The following is a 22,269-nucleotide window of genomic DNA, read 5'->3' as shown; positions in this document are numbered from 1 at the left end:
GCTGCTGAGGTTTATGGTAAGGTGTATTCACCTCCCTTTGAGTATTGCACTAGCAGAGTTTGTGGCCACCCAAGGCATCTTGTTTAAATCAGGCTGATGAGAGTATTAATGCTAACATGAATGTTGCAGACTGAAAGATTCAAGAGAGTCCATGTTCAGGGGGAGTTGTGCTCTCAGAATGGTGCTTCTTCTTCTGCTGCTGCTGCTTTCAGATATGGTGTGCAAAGTTCAAAATGTGACTTGCTTGAGAAATAATGCTGTATATATTCCACATGAATGGCATGAGCGAGGTGATCTCATCATTGGTGGAATGGCATCCCATATTCATTACATTTTCCCCCAACTTTTGTTCAACCATCACCCTGCTCAGTCCTCTGTTAACACTCCATTGTAAGTAAATGGTCTTTAATTTTATCTTACTGATTCTTTTATATTCATAAGATTGACTGTGAAGTATTTTTTAAAAAAGAATAGAAGAGTTTTTTAATGGATGGAAGGAAGGACACAATTGTTAATAAGAATATGAAATTATCAAAAAGTGAACATAGACTATGACAGATATTTCAAAACATGACATTTTTTTGATCCAATTGCTCATTGTTCTGGTTATAATGCATAGCTGCTTAGCTGCTAGTAGATTGTGTATCACATGTTGACCTCAGCCTAATTCAGTGTGAATGGAGGAAAGAGGAAAAAATGAGGGAAAGAGAGAAGACTGGGTGACAGAAACAGAGGAAATGGAAGTGGGAGACCTACCAAACAAATCACTTTGGGGAAATTCTATGATTAGATGCCCAAAATATCTGCACCACACACTTCAGATATGTCTTGACCAATTTGTGTGCTTTAAAAATGGCAGTCTAGGGTGCATCCAGGTTTTGCAAAATTGTATTTGCAGAGGCCTTCATTATACAAATAAATGTAAAAATCAACAAATATTATTTATCTTCTTGTAGTTGTTGTTTCACAGCCTTTTCGTCAGCCACCCTGACTTCTTCAATGGCTTACTCATTTGTTTTCAACAGATCAACTTCATGCTTTTACTCTCTGGGATTTTTTCCTCCAATATTTTTAGATAAACCTTTTCAAGTAGGAACACCAAATCTCTGGAATGCCTGCCCTATGAAGACCCACCTGCTCCTAACACCTTGTTGCCTTTAGATGCCAGACAAAAATTGTTATTTATAAAGATCCTTTGTGCTACTTGCACAATTTTCTACATCTGAAAAGACGTTATCAAAATATTGAACCATAATTATTCTGAATATTAAAATCTGCATCAGCAATCATCCACCAAGTATTATATTTGCAAATTTTGAATACTTTATTCTCAATTTTCTTCTAAATCCTTCACATAGTCTGGAATTTTCAACAGAAACAGCATGCTTTTACTCTGAACTCTTCCTTAGACATTTATATTTTCTTAATTACTGATTGCCATAAATTATTACTGCCCCACATAAATATATATATACTAGCATTCCCCCATAGCCTGTTTTTGAATACCATAGGTTCTTTATCTCATATATGTTCTTTATTCCAATCAGGAGTTACAATAATAATGAATGCAAGTTAGTCATGAAGTATTGGTTACAAAGACACTTAATAATTAATACTGAAAATGAAATCTCTGTTCAATCTATCTGAGATATTAACAATCTGATTTGGCTTGAATACAGTTCTTATTCCTAATATACATAATTATGTGAAGCAAAAGTCTAAACACACGATTCAGGCAATAGTAACCAGAATAGATTTTTCCGTTTTCCAATAAGAAAATCACCAGCTAATTATTAATTTGTTTGTTTGTGCCTTATCCTCATAGTCAGGCAGTTGAAACTATCATATTTAGAGTGGGTGAATATTGTGCTAAAATGATTTTGTGTACTAGTGACAAATGATTTGCAGTGTGGTGACAAAGTTTTACCAGCACATCCTGGCCCTGGTGTTTGCCGTTGATGAGGTCAATGAGAATCCCAAGATCTTACCCAATGTCACTCTCGGATTCCACATCTATGACAGTTACTCCAATCCAAAAATGGCCTACCGTAGTACTCTGGACCTGCTCTTCAAATCACATCAATTTGTTCCCAACTACAAATGTGACACTCAGGAAAATGCAATAGGAGTCATTGGGGGATTGAGCTCTGATATCTCCTCATGCATGGCAGACATCTTAGGTCTTTACAAGATTCCACAGGTAGGATCTGAGCATGAGCGCCATGGCAATGTCTTTTTATCCCTGCCATAAATCTCTTCCCATTAGGAATTTGGTATAAAATGGAAACGACTGCATGAGATATAATTTGGGTATTCAAAAGTTTTTTTGGGGGGGAGAGATAATAAAAATCATGTAATGATGAGAGTTTATGTAAGTTAATGGGAAGTTATACCAAGACAGAGTATGTGTGGATAATAATAATAATAATAATAACAACAACAACAACAACAACAACACTCTTCAAGGATCTCAGGGCAGTTCATAACATAAAAATACAGGATAAAAGTACAAAATAAATAGTTAAAACAAAACAAAACAGTAACATTAACCCCCTTCCAACAAACTCATTTAAAAGTCCATAGAATATTAATCAGCTTTTCCTTTTTTCCTTTTCAGATTTCATATGGTTCATTTGAACCAGAAGTGAATTATCAACTCAAGCTCCCTTCTTTTTATCGCATGGTCCCCAATGAAGCCCTTCAGTATCAAGGAATTGTCCAGTTATTGCTACATTTCAGATGGAAATGGGTTGGGCTCATCACTCCAGATAATGAAAGTGGAGAACGATTCTTGAAGGCCATGGAGCTAATGTTTTCCAAGAATCAGATATGTTCAGCATACGCTGAAAGAGTTCAATACAATCTGCACTCCTCTGGCAGCATCCTTAATATGGCATCTGAAACAAGGGTTGTATTACCCCCTTTTCTGAAGAGCAAAGCCAATGCAGTTGTTATATATGGAGAAAGAGCAGCTATTATGTGGTTAGGAGTAGCTCTGAGGATAGCTAGGATGGTTCAGATGATATTTCCTCAATACAAAGAGGTCTCTACAGCAAAAGTATGGATTACGACAGCCCAAATTGATTTCACATTAAACATATTTCAAAAACAATTTCGCACTGATATACAAATTTTCCATGGTGCTATCTCCTTTGCTATTCATTCTAAAGAGCTGCAGAACTTCCAAGAATTTCTTTCGGCCGTAAATCCTTCCTGGGAAGATGGAGATGGTTTTATCAAAGATTTCTGGGAACAGGCATTCAGTTGTATGCTTTCAAACAGCAGTGTGTCACCAGGCATTGATGAAATGTGTGATGGAGAGGAGGCTCTCGAGAACATTCCATCACCTTATTTTGAAATGAGCATGACCGGCCACAGCTACAGTATCTATAATGCTGTCTACGCTCTAGCACATGCTTTACATAGCATGTACTCAGCTAGCGTCAACCACAGGACAATGGAGTACAATAGCAGGCTGTCTCCTCAGAATGTGGAAGCCTGGCAGGTATTTTTTCCTGCTTCCATGTAATCCTGCAGTGTCACACGTAACCATGGGCAAGTTCTGGAATTTAGCCCCTTTAGAACAATAATAAAATTTAAGTAATATGTAAATTTAAGAAAGGGGAGTAAATTTAAGTAAATTTAAGAAAGGGGAGTATTTCGGAACAAGGCATTAAATCAACATTAATGGTCACAGATATTAATTTAATAATAATAATAATAATCATCATCATCATCATCATCATAATTTATACCCCACCCATCTGGCTGGGTTTCCCCAGTCACTCTGGGCAGCTTCCAACAAAATATTAAAAATACATTAAAACATCAGTCATTAAAAACTTCCCTAAACAGGGCTGCCTTCAGATGTCTTCTAAAAGTCAGATAGTTGTTTATTTCCTTGACATCTGATAGGAGGGCGTTGCACAGGGTGGGTGCCACAACCGAGAAGGCCCTCTGCCTGGTTCCCTGTAACTTTGCTTACACTAGCAGCAGGCATTTAAAAGGTTAAAATTAACGAGGCAGCCTTCAGTTGTTGAATTTACACTGTGCCATAATTTGCCACTCTCATCTTCCATCTGCTTCCAAAAGTTGGACACCTTCCATTAGTCTTATTGGGAATAAGTCTATATAGAGCTTTTTATTTTCCCGTTTTCCTTCTAGCTCCATGCATTTCTTCAGAGGATCTCATTCAACAACAGTGCCGGAGATGAAATTACATTAAATGAACATGGAGAACTGGCATCTGGTTTTGATATTAGAAACTTGGTCACGTTCCCAAATCAATCCTATGCTAGGGTCAAAGTGGGAAGTCTGGATCCACAGGCTCCTTCTGGGAAAGAGCTCACCATCAATGAGGACAGAATCAAATGGATTAAAGACCTGGCTCAGGTGGGAAATAGCTGTGCAGTCTTCCAAATGCCAACATTATTAGTCATTCAATGAAACAGAAGGGCAAGAGGTGTAAAGAAAACAAAAAGAACATTCCTTCGCATAATACATTATTTAATTTGAAATTCACTGGAATACCATTCCATTCAAATGTATGGCCATAGCTGTGACTTTGTCTTAGGCCTGCCATTAAATTCAGAGTAGCAAGTACTAAACAGAGGTGGTTTCAAGCACATGGATCTCCTGCCTGTGTCAATACCAGCCTTTAAGAAGGTTATATATATCCATCTGTTCCCACTGATATTTTATTAAGATTATTTTATTGCAATTCGTTCTGTTTTTAAAATATCATTTTTAAGCTGCAGGTTATTGGTTGTGTGAGCCCCCCCTCCCCCATTACAGTGGTACGTCAGGTTACATACGCTTCAGGTTACATACGCTTCAGGTTACACACTCCGCTAACCCAGAAATAGTGCTTCAGGTTAAGAACTTTGCTTCAGGATAAGAACAGAGATCAGGCTCTGGCGGCACGGCAGCAGCAGAAGGCCCCATTAGCTAAAGTGGTGCTTCAGGTTAAGAACAGTTTCAGGTTAAGAACGGACCTCCAGAACGAATTAAGTACTTAACCCGAGGTACCACTGAATATAAATTTGTACTTATTGTACAAATTAGAGTTGGCTGTTCACTATTGTGTTGGCTGAGCTTTCATTGTACATGATATTGAAACTGATCCCCCCATTAAATTTCTGTAAATCATCTTGAGAGCATGGTCCTTTCAGGCATACCGAAAGTTATAGAAATAAAAAAGCTATGACAACAAAAATAAGGCATTTTTGCTTATCAGGAGTATATAAATAAATAATGGAAGAACAATAAAAACTGTACCATCCAGAGAAGGCATCTCAGACTAAGATGGAGCAGTGGTTGTCAGAAAACAGATGATGTTGCTTGCCATAGCTTTCTTCGGAAACCTCTGGGGCAAGTCTCTAGTTAGTGGCATTTGTTTGAAATCCTAAGCTAGTTCTGCCTTTGGATGGACTAAATATGGACCTTCTAACCTTTTTGAGTTTCTGTGATGCTCAGTACAGAAATTATTCCTCACACAGGATGTGCCACTTCTTCACTTATGAACCATATATTAGGCTTCCTCAACCTCGCCCCTCCAGATGTTTTGAGAATACAATTCCCATCATCCCTGACCACTGGTCCTGCTAGCTAGGGATCATGGGAGTTATAGGCCAAAAACCTCTGGAGGGCTGAGGCTGAGGAAGCCTGACATATTTTGTATCACTAGCCTTCTAATTTACTAGGGTGCTATAGGATGAAATCCCTACATATTTTTCTATACTATTCCACACCCACTCACACCCACCCACCCACCTGGTAATGCTAGAAGCCTGTAAGGCAAGATGAGTAAGCTGTATTACTTTGTCTTAGATGAGAGCATGGATATAACGGGCATAATTTAAACCTGGTGGAATAGAGAGAAACTGGACTGAGGGACTAAGGGCATTCTAGAGGTGATGTCACTTTGTATGTCAAAGAGGACAAAGTTTCCAGGAGCAAATCCCCAAAATAGCAGTGTACTTATAGAATTGTTGTGGGTGATAATACAAAGACCTAAGAGTGATTTAATACTAGTATCTCCTATCTTCCCCCTGAGCAAAATGCCTATGGTGAACTTGAGACGGAGAACAAAATCCAGAACGCATAAAAAAGGAAACTGTGGTAATGGGTGACTTCCATTATTCTCACATAGATTGGAACATCCATGTACCCAGCCATGACAAGGAAGTAAAATGTCTAGATACCCTGAATGACTGTGTCCCAGTTAGTCATAGAATTCACAAGTTGGGAGAGTGTGTAGTCAGTTTCTGTTTACAGGCTTCCTATTTGCATCTAGTTGGTCAATGTGAGGACAGCATGCTGGATGTGCTGGGCCTCTGGTCTGATCCTGTAGGGCTCTTATGTTCTTATGCTTCTCTCATATCTTTGCAAAGGTGCCACCCCTTTCGGTGTGTAATGCTTACTGTCCTCCTGGTCATATGAAGAAAAAGAAGGAGGGGAAGAAATTTTGCTGCTATGATTGTGCTCCATGTCCAGATGGGATGTTCTCAAATGAGAAGGGTAGGACAAGCCATGCTAAGATATTCCAAATGACACACTTTATCGCAGTAAACTCCAAGTAGCTCTTTCCCAAGTCATTAATTGTGTGTGTGTGTGTGTGTGTGTGTGTGTGTTAAAACTAAGAATTATTTCACATTTATATATAACATGAATGAGGAGCCTATCTTTAGAAATATGGGCAACACATTTTAGCATCAAGATCTAAGATCATTCCAATGAAAGAATGGATGTTTTCAAATAAGAAGAGCAGCTCCTGTTCTGTTAAAATATTTTAAAGCATAGCATTTCACATGTGCATATATCATCCATCATCTTCAGATACATCTTTAGGAAGGATGGCCATGCACAATGGCAGAGCACAATTTAAAGTGTTGGTGCTGACCTTTAAAGCCCTAAACGGCCTCGGTCCTGTATACCTGAAGGAGCATCTCCACCCCCATCATCCAGCCCGGACACTGAGGTCCAGCGCCAAGGGCCTTCTGGCGGTTCCCTCACTGCGAGAAGTGAGGTTACAGGGAACCAGGCAGAGGGCCTTTTCCCTTCTCGGTAGTGGCGCCTGCCCTGTAGAAAGCCCTCCCAGCAGATTTCTAGGCAATAAACAACTATTTTACTTTTAAAAGACAACTGAAGGCGGCCCTGTTTAGGGAAGTTTTTAATGTCTGATGCTGTATTGTTTTTAATATTCAGTTGGAAGCCACCAAGAGTGGCTGGGGAAACCCAGTCAGATGGGAGGGGTATAAATAATAAATTATTATTATTATATTAAATTATTATTATTAATAATAATATTATTATTAAACCATTCTGAAGAATGGAACTTCTTTCAAAAACTATTTAAAGGAACTTGCAGATGCAGGAGCAATCCTTGGCTCCCAGTTGGTATGAATCAGGTAGGAAAAAACTCTCAAGCTGTCAAGCAAATATTGGAGTGATACAACTTACTCTGTTCTCAATAAAAAGCCATCAGACCAGCTAATACTGTGGTCTGGGTAGGCAGGTACTGAGCTAACAATGAAAGAAAGATCAGGACGAAAGGGGCATGCTTGTAAGCCACTCTATTCATCACCATCTTCTCCTGTTTCATACAGGGCCTGGCTGGTCCTTCTTTTCATTCCCTCCACATAGGCTGAACTGATCAAATAGTTCTGCCACGTGCTGTGATATGATGGGGAAACAGGGCATGCTTTATTAAGCAGATATGTAGTTATTTTCATATCTTTGCTTTTAAAATGAAGTGTAAATGAAATAATTTGTATGCATCATATTTCTGGTATGTTTGTAGGACTGGGTGAAAATGAACCACTAGAATAATCCTTGGTTTTAAATTGCCATACATTGCAACCTTTTTCAGAAACTTGCATCCATTGCCCAGAAGATAAGCATTCGAACAAGGACCACAATCACTGCATCCCTAAGATCTCAAATTTCCTAGCCTTTGATGACACTTTGGCTATTGTTTCAACTTCCTCTGCACTTCTATTGTCTCTGGTCACAGCTCTGGTGCTGGGCATCTTCATTAAGCACCGGGATACAGCCATAGTCAAAGCCAACAACAGAAGTCTAACGTACATTCTCCTCACCTCCCTCCTCTTGTGTTTCCTCTGCTCTTTGCTGTTCATTGGAATGCCTAATGAGGCAACTTGCCTTCTCCGACAAACAAGTTTTGGCACCATCTTCTGTGTGGCCCTCTCTAGCATCTTGGCCAAAACCATTTCTGTCGTTTTGGCATTTATGGCTACCAAACCAGGATCCAGGATGAGGAATTGGATGGGGAAGAGACTGACTTATTCCATTGTCCTTTCCTGCTCCATTGTTCAAGTAGGGAACTGCATTCTCTGGCTGGCAACCTCTCCCCCATTCCCAGATTTGGACATGCACTCAATGACTGAACAAATTATACTGTTATGCAATGAAGGATCCATCACCATGTTCTATTCTGTGCTGGGCTACATGGGCTTCCTGGCCATTGTCAGCTTCATTGTGGCCTTCCTAGCCAGAAAATTGCCTGACAGTTTTAATGAAGCCAAGTTTATCACATTCAGCATGCTGGTCTTTTGCAGTGTGTGGCTGTCCTTTGTTCCAACTTACTTAAGCACCAGAGGAAAATACATGGTGGCAGTGGAGATTTTCTCCATCTTGGCTTCCAGTGCTGGTTTACTGGGCTGCATCTTTTCCCCAAAATGTTACATAATTTTGGTGAAGCCTGAGCTCAACAACAGGGAACAGCTAATACGAAGAAAGTAATAAACAAATTGATGAGTTTGTGTTTTCAACAATATTTTTATTGTCTATGTAGGATCATAAAAGAAGTATAAATGAATTGGGAGTATTAAACTATTTCAGTTATGTTGCTGCTTTGGAGGGTTAGGGTTGATTTATAGTCTGTAGAGCCTATGAGAGAAAAGTTCACAGGAGTAAAGTTCAACCCTACTACCCTTCTAAATGAGCGAGATGCTGATTGATGGAGTAGACCTAAAGCATTTAAGTAAAGGTGGTAGATGGAGTTTTTCAGATAGTTAATGTTGATATTACAGTGGATGCTCATGCATCATTTCTAACGCATGGAATAAAGATTTGACTATTGGTTTCTTCTTATTCTATAGGGTACATGGGCGTGAGATTTTTACATAGATATTTGAAGGCAATAAAAAACCAACTCAGAGCAACCCCTCCCATCCATTTTAGAGGGTAGGATTGTTTGTGTATTTTATTTACACAATATCTATGCCACTTAAGTGTATGGTCTCTCAGTGATTTATAGAAAAGTTGAAGAGGACACAATAAAGATAAAAACAGTTAACACTAATCAGAAAAGTTGCCTTAAATGCTTATTGAAATTAAAAGGTTTATCACTGGGCTCTGCTTTTTCAAGAGGGAGTGGGGCTGTCTGATCTCAGATAGGAAAAAGTTCCATAGAATTGGCCCACAATATCGAATGCATGTCTTCTGCATGATATCAGCTCCTTATCTTGGCCATGGATGATCACTGACTGTGGGTTTCCCGAAATATCTCAGTTATGTGGCAATTATATAAGCAGAGGGTCCTTAAGTTCAATGAATCAATCAAACTTTTAATGTGCCAACCAATGGCCGTGTCATCATCCAAAACATTAACAGACACTAAATGTACAAAAACTACAACCTAATATAATAGAAATCTTTGTTACAAGGACAGATAAAATAGAGGATAGTCACATATGGATTGTGTAAGTTAGATCTCTGAGTCCCCTTTACAATTAACAGTTAAATTCTCTAAATGATTCACCCTCATCTTCCTTAGGAAAGAGCTAAGAGTAGGACTTGCCTCAGCAAAAGAACACATAGACAAGTTATTTGTATGTTTTACAATCTAAGAATTGGTTGATGTATATTTTGCTTACTTAAAAACAACACCTGACTTTAAAATGTTTCTATTATTTTCTGTAAACCTAACACAATAAAAATGTTAAGTATTTTCATCCTACACCCTTACTATCATGTACATGATTATTCCCCTCATTTCCCTCCCAAGGTTGAATGATTAGTGCAGAACACTGGGTGTTCGATTGATTTTAATTCAGACAGAGGAATAGGGGTGTCTGAAGATGTAACAGACTGCCCCAAATACTGCCTTTCTTAGACATTTTAAAACAGATGTTGGTTGCCCACTGATCTGGTATATTTTAGCAGTGGATATCCCATAAAGGATTGATCTAGATTTCAGAAGTATTCTGAAATACCTATGGACTCTGGGGATCTATTCTTGGACAAGAATATTTGCTTCACTAGTTCAGTAACTGATGATTTGTCATGAATAAATAAACACTGCAGAAGCGATTGTCCCTCTTGTAATTATAAAAATCACCATAATCAATTCATCTGGGCAAAGCTCCAATGGATTCCTAGAAGGCCACAGAAAAACAACAAGCCCTTCTGAAATCATTACAAGTACCTGTGCTTCATAGAGAGATAAGATTAGGGACAAGAGAGAGGTAGAGCTCTGTCATCTTGATCTGTTTCCATCTTTCCACAAGATAGCTCAAACTTCAAATCAGTATTTCCAAATTAGCATTCAGGGCTTCCTTATGAAATGCTGTTATGGATAAGATGGAAGGATAGCCCTTTGAGAATGTGTTGGCAGAGTCAGATGCCACCCAAGTCATCTTATTCAAATCAGGCTGATGTTAATAACATGTTCATGATGTAAGAACAGCCCTGATGGACCAGGTCAAAAGCCCAACATCTACTACAGCATTCTGTTTAGAAATGGCCAACTAGTTGATGTTGTAAACTGAGAAATAGAGGGTTGCCATGTGTGGAAGGGAGGTGGCAATCAGGATGTTTGTGTTGTTTCTGTTTTTGCTGCTCTTAAACATGTTGCATGAAGCACACACTGTTGGGTGCAACATAAATAATCCTGTACATATTCCACATGAGTGGTATCAGCCAGGCGATCTCCTTATCGGTGGGATGGTATCTCATATCCATTATGTTTTCACCAAAGTTTTGTTCAACAAGCATCCTTCTCAGGACTTCATTAACATTCCATAGTAAGGAAATGGAACCTACATTTACATTTAGTAATTATTTCTCTTTGTAAAATTGTCTGAAAATTGCTTTGAGGAAATTTAAACTGAATTTTTAAGCAAATATGAAGGAATAGATAGGTGGGTGGGTGGACATTAACTATTGGTAATAAAATTAAATACTCAAACATCTGTAAACTTAGAAGGTATCTAAATTGGCAGCTGGGCATGTGGAAAGAGTAAGCTTTGGTGTTCCATCATCATCATCATCATCATCATCATCATCATCATCATCATCATTATACATAGACACAGAGTCTTTCCTGTGCATGGCGTAGCTTTGTACTGCATCTACTTATCCTCACATTCAGATATACATTTGCATGCAGAGAGTTGCCACTAGTCAGATAATACTGAGCTTGATGGACATAGTATTTTTTCTCCTGTTCCTTTTATGTTCATTTATCCCTAGGTTTCAAAATGCTAGATGCTAAAGATTCACAGAGATTTTATGGAGCATGAAGAATAGATGATGTTGAAAGTGTTGGGATATAAATCAACCTGCACTGAAGTTGATATGTCTGCATGGGAAAGGGTAGATACAGAGAGGAATCTAAAAGCTTCCTAGACTGTCCTGTAACCTGTGCTGAATTTCCTTTGGGCTAGACTGATATACTTAGGGTTGCTGATGTCATTTGCTACTTCCTTCTTCTTCATGCTTGGCTTGACATCTTCCATGTGTCTCCTCCTGAGATGCAAGAGAAAGCCTGGCTAGTTGCTTTCTCCACCTTAGTTCCTCAGAATGAGGATCTTTCCTACCTAAACTCTGTGTCAGTGTGACTATATCCAACATTGCTTCAGTATTAAGTTCAACTTCCACTGATGCATTTGAATGCCATCTTTCACCAGAAGAAGTCTTTCCAGGTTCAGGAACACTTAGAAAGAGGCTAAGTTCAAAAATCTGTAGCACACTCCTATAATACAGACTGTGTTTTGGTTAAAACTGTAGAGTAATAAAGAACAAAACAGAAAAAATATTGGGGATGAAGAAAGTCAAAATCAACAAGTTCTGTCCCACCCCTGCAAATTCTTTATGGATGTCAATTCTGTCTATACATTTCAAGGGAGTATAGCTCTGATTTGGGCTGCAGACTAATGCAAACATGTCTTTGCTTGTGATGTACAAAAAACATATTTTAGCAAAAGGTAGTCACACAAGTCTTTCTATCCAACAGACTAAGCTAAAGATGAGCTTTGCATCTTGTACCCAGTGCCTATAGTCAAGCAGCTGAATTTCTTAGATCTTGAGTAGATGAAAACTGTGATAGAATATTTTTGTACACTCCTGAAATAGCTCATCACTTTATTTGCAGTGTTTTGACCAAGTTCTACCAGCACATCCTGGCCTTGGTGTTTGCTGTTGATGAGATCAACGAGAATCCCAAGATGTTGCCGAATGTCACTCTTGGGTTCCACATCTATGACAGCTACTCTGATTCAAGGATGACTTATCGGACCACCCTGGAGCTGCTCTTTAAATCATATCACTTTATACCAAACTACAAATGTGGCATTCAGAAAAATGTGATAGGAATCATTGGAGGCCTGAGTTCTGATACTTCCACATCCATGGCAGACATCTTAAGTCTTTACAAGATTCCACAGGTAGGATTGTAGATTGTGGGCAGTGGGAATTTCCCTTAAAGTGCCCCATTGCCTAATTCACTCGCTTCCTCTTTCCAGTAGACCTTTGATGATTCATAAGAATGATGTGGTTCCATAGGGGTAAATGAAAGACATCTGAAACATGTGGAATTGCTTGGGAGGGTATAATGTGGTATCCAAAGATGTGAATGAGGGACATGGTTGCAAAGACTGATCTGGTTCTCTGGCAGTATCACCAAAAGACATGTGAGGAATGTTGTTAAAGATTCTCATTTCCTATGGGTGTGTGTTGTCATCCTCTCCCATCACAGTTATCCCTTTTAGTTTCACATTGTCAGTAAAAGGAATATTAAACAAAATCTCTTCATCATCATCACTATCTGCAAACTTCTGGCAGTCCCCAGAGTCTTCTCAGGTGCAGAAGACGAGAGCCCTGCTGCCTTCGCTCTGCACCATGGTTGCAATGACTGTGTATATAGTACTTGTAATGGAGAATTGCTCCAAATGTGAAAAGAGTAAATATCTAGAGTACAACTTGACCAAGACTGTGTGTGTGTTTTTCAAAGGATGGTGATTCTTCTAAAAACGGCATGTTGGGAATTTATAGGATTGCACTATAAGAAAAGGGCAACAGATAAATAGAATGATTCTGAACTCCTCTTTGCACTCTAAAATGTCTGGATTTCTCTCCATCCACCCAGATTTCATATGGTTCAATTGACCCACAGGTGAATAATACAAAAACGTTCCCTTCCTTTTACCGTATGGTTCCCAATGAAGCCCTTCAGTATGACGGAATTATCAAGTTACTACTGCACTTCAAATGGAAATGGGTTGGGCTTATCGTGGAAGATGATGAAGGTGGAGAATATTTCTTGCAGACACTGGAGTCAATGCTTTCCAAAAATGGAATCTGTTCAGCATTCACAGAAAGAGTTCAAAAATATGAGCAGTTTTCCAGTAACATAAAAAAAAAAGCTTTACAGAGAATAATTAAAATTGCCCAGAATGTTATTGGGCTCCAACTACCAACCCTGGATGAGATCTTCACGTCTCGCACTTTGAAGAAGTCACACAATATCCTGAGAGATCCCACCCATCCTGCTCACAACTTCTTTGAACTGTTGCCTTCGGGCAGAAGATATAGGACAATGAAAACACGAACCACACGCCTTCTGAATAGTTTCTATCCAAGAGCTCTGATTGCACTAAATAATGATCTTAGGGCCAGTTGCAAGAAATAGCAAGCAGGAAGTAGGAAGGAATGAGATAGGTTTTAGGTTATGTTATGCCTTTAAATAGGTTATGTTATATTCTGGATTATGTTATGTTTTATAGATTATGTCTGAATAGGATGAGAATGTTGGAGATACGTGCAAATGTGTATGTGAACCCGGTCTTTGGGTGGGTGTTTGATTTTCGTTGTTGTGTATACTGTGTATATATGGACAATGACAATAAATTTATCTTATCTTATCTTATCTTATCTTAACATACTTGAAATGATAAAAAACAAACATAATACATTGCCAATTTTTATGCAGAGCAAAGCCAATGCAGTTGTTATATATGGAGAAAGTGCATCTATTAAATGGCTTGGAAAGTTTATATTGGCAGCCAAGCTAATTCATATGATGTTTCCTCAATATAAGAAGAGGTTATTCGCAGTAAAAGTATGGATAACAACAGCCCAAATTGATTTCACACTATATTCTATTCAAAAGATTATTGACAATGATATACAAATGTTTCATGGCGCTATCTCCTTCACAATTCACTCGAAAGAGATTCAAGACTTCCAAGAATTTATTAAGATTGTAAATCCTACTTGGGCAGCAGAAGATGGTTTCATTAAGGATTTATGGGAAAATGTATTTAGTTGTTCGATTTCAACCTCCACTAAGTCTACATTTTTTGATAATACGTGTACCGGAGAGGAGACGTTAGCTAATCTTCCTGCACCTCTTTTTGAAATGAGCATGACTGGCCACAGCTACAATATCTATAATGCTGTCTATGCTTTGGCACATGCCTTACTTACCATGTACTCAGCTAGAGCCAGCCACAGAAGAATGGAGGATGGAGGTAGATGGTTTTCTCAGACCATGGAACCATGGCAGGTAATGCTTCCTCAATGACAAAATTCAATTATCATAAAGAACAGTGGTGAGAAATGCCTTATCTATTATGTGATTGACCACCAAATCTTTAGAGATCATGAGCACAAAGTTCTTTTCTTGCTCATCTTCTCAAATTTCTCTCTTCGTTGCCAGAGGCTGATCTCATACAACCATAATGATTATAACCTTATTCCTCCCATAGAGGGCATTTTTGAAGTTCTATTTGCAGCGCTTTCAATTGTTGAATTTTCACTGATTCACAAGTTCCCATGGAATCTCTGCCACTGAAGGCCAGATACTGAAGGCCATTGTGAATTGCAAATGTTCTTTGACGGAAGAAAAGAAGTAAAATCTATCTCATAAAGCCATTACAACCATTTTAAAGACCATGACAACATATTTTAGACTTCTTTCTCTTTCCTTCTAGCTGTACTCATTCCTCCAGGGGATATCATTCAATAACAGCGCTGGGGATGAAATTAAATTTAGTGAACATGGAGAATTAGCTGCTGGATTTGATATTACAAACTTGGTGACTTTCCCAAATAGATCATATTTTAGGATGAAAGTGGGGAGCTTGAATCCTCAGGCTCCTCTTGGCAAAGAATTCACTATTGAAGAGGACAAAATTGAATGGCACAAAGACTTGACTCAGGTGGGAAAATAACCCCATTGTGTCCCATATGCTCCACGTTCATGGTTATTCTACAAAATGGGTGGGCAATAGATGTGGAGAAATCAAAATAATTCCTTAGTATAATGCACATTTGTGTTTGAATTTATTTTGAATATCATATTGTATGGGCAGCTTACAGAAATTGCTTTTTAAAGCTTTACTATATGGAGGGTGAACAGTTGATTTGAGACCAGCCACCATTTGAAGGACTGGTTTCACCCATGTGAACATTCATACCCCTTCAGATCAGCACTTTGGGTCCTGTAGACCCTTAAAATAAGTTACATCCATAAATCCACTAAGGAAATGATATTTTTTTTAGTGGTGACTCCTAAATTATGGAACTCTCTCCCTTGAGATGTCCACTTGAACTGGCCTGTATACTGGTTTGAAGACCCCTGTGTTACAGCTGGCTGTTAATTAAAATAAATTCAAAGACGCTGCTAGTATTTCAACAACAACAACAACAACAACAACAACAACAACAACAACGGCAATGATAATATTGTAATTGTGATTCACTGGTTGCACTTTGTGTTTTGTATGGTATTATGTTATTAAATGTTATTTTTTTTTATTTGTTATATGTTTGTAAGCCATCAAAAGACAGCATTGCCTGATAGCATAGCAGCCAGCTCCTAGGGCCGCCCCCAACTCCTAGCCAACCCCAAAGTCAAAGGGCATTCCCTTCAAATAGTGTGTGTGGACTGCATCATGTGATTGATTATGCAAGGCAGTGCTTACCAGGGCCCCCACAATATTTTATTCAAGTTAGGCACTCCTACCTGACCAAAAAGCTGCCCCTTTTTTCAACATTGTAACAACCACCCTTTTTTCAACATTGTAACAGAAAGTTAACAGGAGTTATCTGTTACCATTGCTAACAGATAATCTGTTTTTTGTGTGATTATTTTTTTACTAAATACTAAATATTAACATTCAACTATTCCTGTGTCTTTGAATAGGTGCCACCCCTTTCAGTTTGTAATGATATCTGCCATCCTGGTTACAGGAAGAAAAAGAAGGAAGGGAAGAAGTTTTGCTGCTATGATTGTGCTCCGTGTCCAGATGAGATGGTATCAGATGTGAAGGGTAGCATATGCTATGTTATGATATACCAAACTATTACTGAAGTAAAATCTGAGAGGTGCTTTTGCAAATTGGTTATAATCAGCTTTGTGGGGTTTCTTAAATTGTGGTGTTATGCATTATTCTCAATTTTCACATAGAAATACTTTTATTTGATAGTTTCTATTAATCAGTTCGAAAGCATGCCAGTGCAAGTAGATAAATAGGTACCACTCCGGCGGGGAGGTAAACAGCATTTCTGTGCACTGCTCTAGTTTTGCCAGAAGCGCTTTAGTCATGCTGGCCACATGACCCAGAAAAACTGTCTGTGGACAAATGCTGGCTCCCTCGGCCAGGAAAGCGAGATGAGTGCCGCAACCCCAGTCATTTGCGACTGGACTTCAAGGTCAGGGGTCCTTTACCTTTACCTTTTTAGTGAATATATTAGTTTGGGTGGAAATGCAATAAGGCAACAATTAGGAACAATATTGGTTGATTTCAAATTCTCATTCATTATTTGCCTTTTCAGAGATGGAAACTTGTGCCAGTTGCCTGGAAGATCAATATCCAAACAAAGGGAAGGATGAATGTACTCCTAAGACTCCAAACTTCCTAGCTTTTGAAGACACTTTGGGCATAGCTTTAATTGTATCTGCACTTTTCTTCTCTCTGGTCACAGCTCTGGTGCTGGGCATTTTCATTAAACACCGGGACACTGCCATAGTCAAAGCCAACAACAGATGCCTCACCTACATTCTCCTCATCTCCCTCCTTTTGTGTTTCCTCTCTTCTTTGTTGTTCATTGGAAAACCTAATAAGGTGACCTGCCTTCTTCGACAAACCACTTTTGGCATCATCTTCACTGTGGCCCTCTCTAGCATCTTGGCCAAAACCATCTCTGTTGTTTTAGCATTCATGGCAACTAAACCAGGATCCAAGATGAGGAATTGGATGGGAAAGAGACTGGCTTATTCCATTGTCCTTTCCTGCTCCATTGTTCAAGTATGGATCTGCGTTCTCTGGCTGGCAACCTCTCCCCCATTCCCAGATTTGGACATGCACTCAATGACTGAGCAAATTATACTACTATGTAATGAAGGATCAGTCACCATGTTCTACTGTGTCTTGGGCTATTTGGGCTTCCTGGCCGTTATCAGTTTCACTGTTGCCTTCTTAGCCCGGAAGTTACCAGACACTTTTAATGAAGCCAAGTTCATCACCTTCAGCATGTTGGTCTTTTGTAGTGTTTGGCTCTCCTTTATTCCAACTTACCTGAGCACCAGAGGAAAATACATGGTGGGTGTGGAGATCTTCTCCATCTTGGCTTCCAGTGCTGGGATACTGGGCTGTATATTTCCCCCAAAATGCTACATTATCATGTTGAGGCCCAAGCTGAACACCAGGGAGCATCTAATACAAAGAAAAAGTTAATTAATAGGAGAATTTGTGGTTTCAATTATGTTATTGATATTCTACATAGGTACAAAAGATGGAAATGAAATAAACCATTTGAAGGAATGAAGTAATTTCAGGCATTTTGGTTTCATATTTTTTGGTGAAATGATTGTACTTTATTTTAGAGTTTTTTCTTAGAGGTGGTGGGAGAAAAGTTCACCATAAGGTATGAATGACATATACATAGGAAATAGGAACCTGCCTGAACAAAATTCCACTGTCCTTCTGATTTAGGAAGAGGCTGAGAGGTTCAGTAGAAATAAAATAAAGGAGCAGGTCAAGTTTTCAGAAACTTCCAGCTGATGTTATAGTGGAGATACAGTGGTGCCTCGCAAGACGAAATTAATTCGTTCTGCGAGTTTTTTCGTCTAGCGAATTTTTCATCTTGCGAAGCACGAAATCCCATAGGAATGCATTGAAATTCAATTAATGCGTTCCTATGGTCAAAAAAAGTCTAAACAAAGCCAAATTTGGTACAACAAGAGTTTATTAACTGCTCTTTAAAGTCACACATACTGTAAAGAGCAGTTCAAAAATTGAAGGAACAATAAATTAAGTTTCTAAACATGACAGAAAAACATTTAAAAATCAACAAAGTGTACCGTACATTTTCTAAGACTCTGGGGGACCACTCGAAGAAGGTTCCTCTTCCACTCTTTGCTTCTTGCTGAAGAACCTGTCCATGGTCTGCTGCTTCATCCGCCTTTTCAGCACCTCCCTGAAAGGCGACATGACCCTCATATCATAAGTGTTCCCAAGGTCATGTGCCAGGTCCTTGTCAGGGTGGTGCCGCTGTGCAAAAGCCTGCACATCCTTCCACTTCTGGCAAATGTCCCTCACTTCTTTGGAGGACAGCCGTTCCTCAGTTGCTTCCTCCTCTTCCAGCGAGGCCTGCTCCTGCGCATCCTCTGCCTGCAGTTCGAGCAGCTCCTGGATAGTCAGCTCGTGGTGGTGCTCCTCCACCAGCTCGCTGACGTCCTCCTCTGTGACCTCCAGTCCCATGGTCCTCCCCAAGGCAACAATGTCCTGCACCACTGTTGACTCTGGTGCATCAGAGTCACTTGGTGCCACACAGTCTGGCCACAGGCTGCGCCAAGCGCAATTCAAATTTCTCTGGCTGATCCCGTTCCAGGCCGTGGTGATCATCTTCAAGCAGGTGATGATGTTGAAGTGGTCCTTCCAGAATTCCCGCAGGGTGATGGTGGTGCAGTCAGTCACCTCGAAGCATCGCCTGAAAAGCTCCTTGGTGTAGAGTTTTTTGAAATTGGCGATGACCTGCTGATCCATCGGCTGGAGCAGTGGCGTGGTGTTAGGCGGCAGGAACATGATGCTGATGAAGCTGAACTCCTCCAACAAGTCCTCCTCAAGGCCTTTAGGATGAGTAGGAGCATTGTCCATCAGAAGCAAAGCCTTCAGCAGCAGGTCGTTGTCCAGCAGGTACCGTTTGACAGCAGGGCCAAAAGCAAGATTGACCCAGTCCACAAACAGCACACGTGTGACCCAAGCCTTGCTGTTGGATCGCCACATGACACTCAGCTGCTCCTTGTCGACCTTGTGTTTCTTGAAGGCCCGTGGGTTCTCCGAGTGGTACACCAGCAGGGGCTTGATCTTCAGGTCGCCGCTTGCGTTGGCACAGAAGAGCAGGGTCAGACGGTCCTTCATGGGCTTGTGGCCAGGCAACTTGGCCTCCTCCTGTGTGATGAAAGTCCTTTTGGGCATCCTCTTCCAAAACAGCCCGGTCTCGTCACAGTTGAAGACCTGCTGTGGAACGTAGCCCTCCGTCTTCACAACCTCCAGGAACTCCACTGCAAAGTCTTCAGCCGCAGGAACATCAGAACTGGCAGCCTCTCCATGCCTGACCACGCTGTGGATTCCAGATCTTGTCTTGAACCGGTCAAACCAACCTCTGCTTGCCTTGAAGACTTCTGGCTCGCCTGAGGTTCCTGGCTGTTACCGGACGAGGTCTGCGTGCAAGGCCTTGGCCTTCTCGCAAATGACGGCCTCAGTCACTGTGTCCCCTGCACGCTGCTTCTCTTCTAACCAGATGAGCAGCAACTTCTCGACCTCCTCCAGAACAGCTGGGCGGTTCTTCACGATCCTGGTGACTCCCTTGGCTGCATCAGTCGCCATGATCTTCTCCCTCATCTTCAGGATGGTCCCAATGGTTGATGGATTCCTGCCGTACTCCCTGGCGAGGTCCGTCACACGCATTCCGCCGTCGTGCTTCCGGATGATCTCCTTCTTCATTTCCAGCGTCACCTTCTCCTTCTTCCTCTCGCCGGCCTCTGCAGCAGCAGTCTTCTTGGGTCCCATGGCAGCACAGCTCCTTCGTAAACTCAGAAAAAGAAAAAAAAAATCAGTGCTTCACTTCCAAAAAATTCAAAAGCACCCAGCCACCCACCACACAGAAAATCAAACACAGAACCAAGTCCTAGAATTCCAAACACCCCAACCCAAAATCCAAAACCCCCCCAAAAAGTTTTAAAAGTCTAACTTACGAAATGGCTGCAAATCACCAAAGTCTTCAAAATCCTCAAATGGCTGCAAAAGAAGTTTTGGAGAAGCTTTAAAAATCACCAAAGTCTTCAAAAACCTCAACTGTTCCCCCAGCCACCCACCCACCACACAGAAATTGCAAACCCCTACCCAACTGTTGCAAACCCCTCCCCAACTGTTCCCCCAGCCACCCACCACACAGAAATTCAAACCCAGAATTTTTTTTAAAAAAAACAACATGGCCCAATGGTCACAGAAAATCATAAAAATGCAGAAAAAAACCACACAAGCTCCCAGATTCTTGCAAACCCCTCCCCAACTGTTCCCCCAGCCACCCACCACACAGAAATTCAAATCCAGAAAAATTAAAAAAAAAAACATGGCCCAATGGTCACAGAAAATCATAAAAATGCAGGAAAAAAACCACACAAGCTCCCAGATTCTTGCAAACCCCTCCCCAACTGTTCCCCCAGCCACCCACCACACAGAAATTCAAACCCAGAAATTTCAAGAACTGAGAATGAAATGGATATAAGTAGTCTAGTAAATCCACAGGCAAGTAAAACTAACAACTGAGAGGCAGGCAGGGCTTTGTCATTTTAATCGCATTTCTTTATTCCTTATACAGGTGTTCATATTGCTGTTTACTAATTGGAATCCAAGCAATGATTTTTTCTCACAACTGAAGGTAAAAATAACCTGGACACATGTCTCTTGTAGAAACTGTTGGCAAAGTCAGCTACCACTCAAGCCATTTGGTTTAATTCAAGTTGATAGGAGTGTTGACGATACAGACCAAGAGACCTGAGATAGACAATGGGTCGGGGGAAATGGACTGCCAAGGCTGTGCTTCTTTTTTTGCTGCTGCTGCTGTCGAGCATGGTGTGCAAAGTGCATAATGTTAAGTGCATGAAAAGTGAGCCTGTATATATTCTACATGAGTGGCATGATCCTGGTGATTTCTTCATCGGTGGGATGGCATCTCATATACATTACATTTCTCCAAAACCCTTGTTCAACAGAAAACCTCATCAGTCCTCTTTTTATTATTTTTATTACTGATTTTTTATTTGAGACTGAGGTCAAAAGTTCTTTGCTTGATTTGAAGAACAGGAATAGAATATTTTGGAAAATCATGTGCTTGGGGACAGTTCTTTTTTGTTTCCTCTCTCATAAGCCAGATGGTTTAATCTAATGATTATGCATCAGTGTACAGTTGTACCTCAGGTTAAGAACTTAATTCATTCTGGAGGTCCGTCCTTAACCTGAAACTGTTCTTAACCTGAAGACCACTTTAGCTAATGGGGCCTCCTGCTGCCACCGTGCCGCTGCTGCACAATTTCTGTTCTCATCCTGAAGCAAAGTTCTTAACCCCAGGTACTATTTCTAAGTTAGCAGAGTCTGTAACCTGAAGCATCTGTAACCTGAGCTACCACTGTACACAGCCCTTGTATCAAAAATGACTATTGTATATAATGTGTTGTAATACTTTTTCATGTTGTATTATTCTGATTCCCATTTAGTGACTATTTGTTAAGAACGTGAAATGCTCAACAAGTGAATATAGAAGATGCCTCTGGGAAATGGGCATTTTAAAGCATTAATCTTTTATGATCCAATCACTCTTCGCTCTGGTTGCAGTACACAGCTGCTGAGTTTTCAAATTACAAAAGGGAGCATGTAGTGGGTAGTTTTTTTATTTCACAGAATTTGCACACATCCAGACACTTTATGCCTATAGTTCTACATTCCTGGGGTGAGCCAC

The 22,269-nt window shown here is 40.2% G+C and overlaps 2 protein-coding genes across 2 annotated transcripts; both read left to right on the top strand.

Moving 5' to 3' along the window:
* Window positions 1-1,897: 1,897 nt before the first annotated feature.
* Window positions 1,898-8,763, top strand: LOC128399038 (vomeronasal type-2 receptor 26-like). The gene is made up of 5 exons (XM_053360295.1): window positions 1,898-2,200; window positions 2,618-3,256; window positions 4,165-4,392; window positions 6,393-6,519; window positions 7,871-8,763. The coding sequence occupies exons 1-5, from the start codon at window positions 1,898-1,900 to the stop codon at window positions 8,761-8,763; spliced, it is 2,190 nt and encodes a 729-aa protein (XP_053216270.1).
* A 2,205-nt stretch (window positions 8,764-10,968) lies between these two features.
* Window positions 10,969-19,946, top strand: LOC128399036 (vomeronasal type-2 receptor 26-like). Its single transcript, XM_053360294.1, has 6 exons — window positions 10,969-11,048; window positions 12,398-12,689; window positions 15,237-15,464; window positions 16,451-16,577; window positions 17,083-17,952; window positions 19,789-19,946. Exons 1-6 carry the CDS (start codon window positions 10,969-10,971, stop codon window positions 19,944-19,946), a joined length of 1,755 nt encoding a protein of 584 aa, XP_053216269.1.
* The last annotated feature ends 2,323 nt before the right edge of the window (window positions 19,947-22,269 follow it).

Source organism: Podarcis raffonei, chromosome 13, assembly GCF_027172205.1.
Source record: "Podarcis raffonei isolate rPodRaf1 chromosome 13, rPodRaf1.pri, whole genome shotgun sequence".
Lineage (NCBI taxonomy): Eukaryota > Metazoa > Chordata > Lepidosauria > Squamata > Lacertidae > Podarcis > Podarcis raffonei.
The sequence above is the reverse complement of the archived record's forward strand: the minus strand, read 5'-3'. Positions and strand labels throughout refer to the sequence as shown.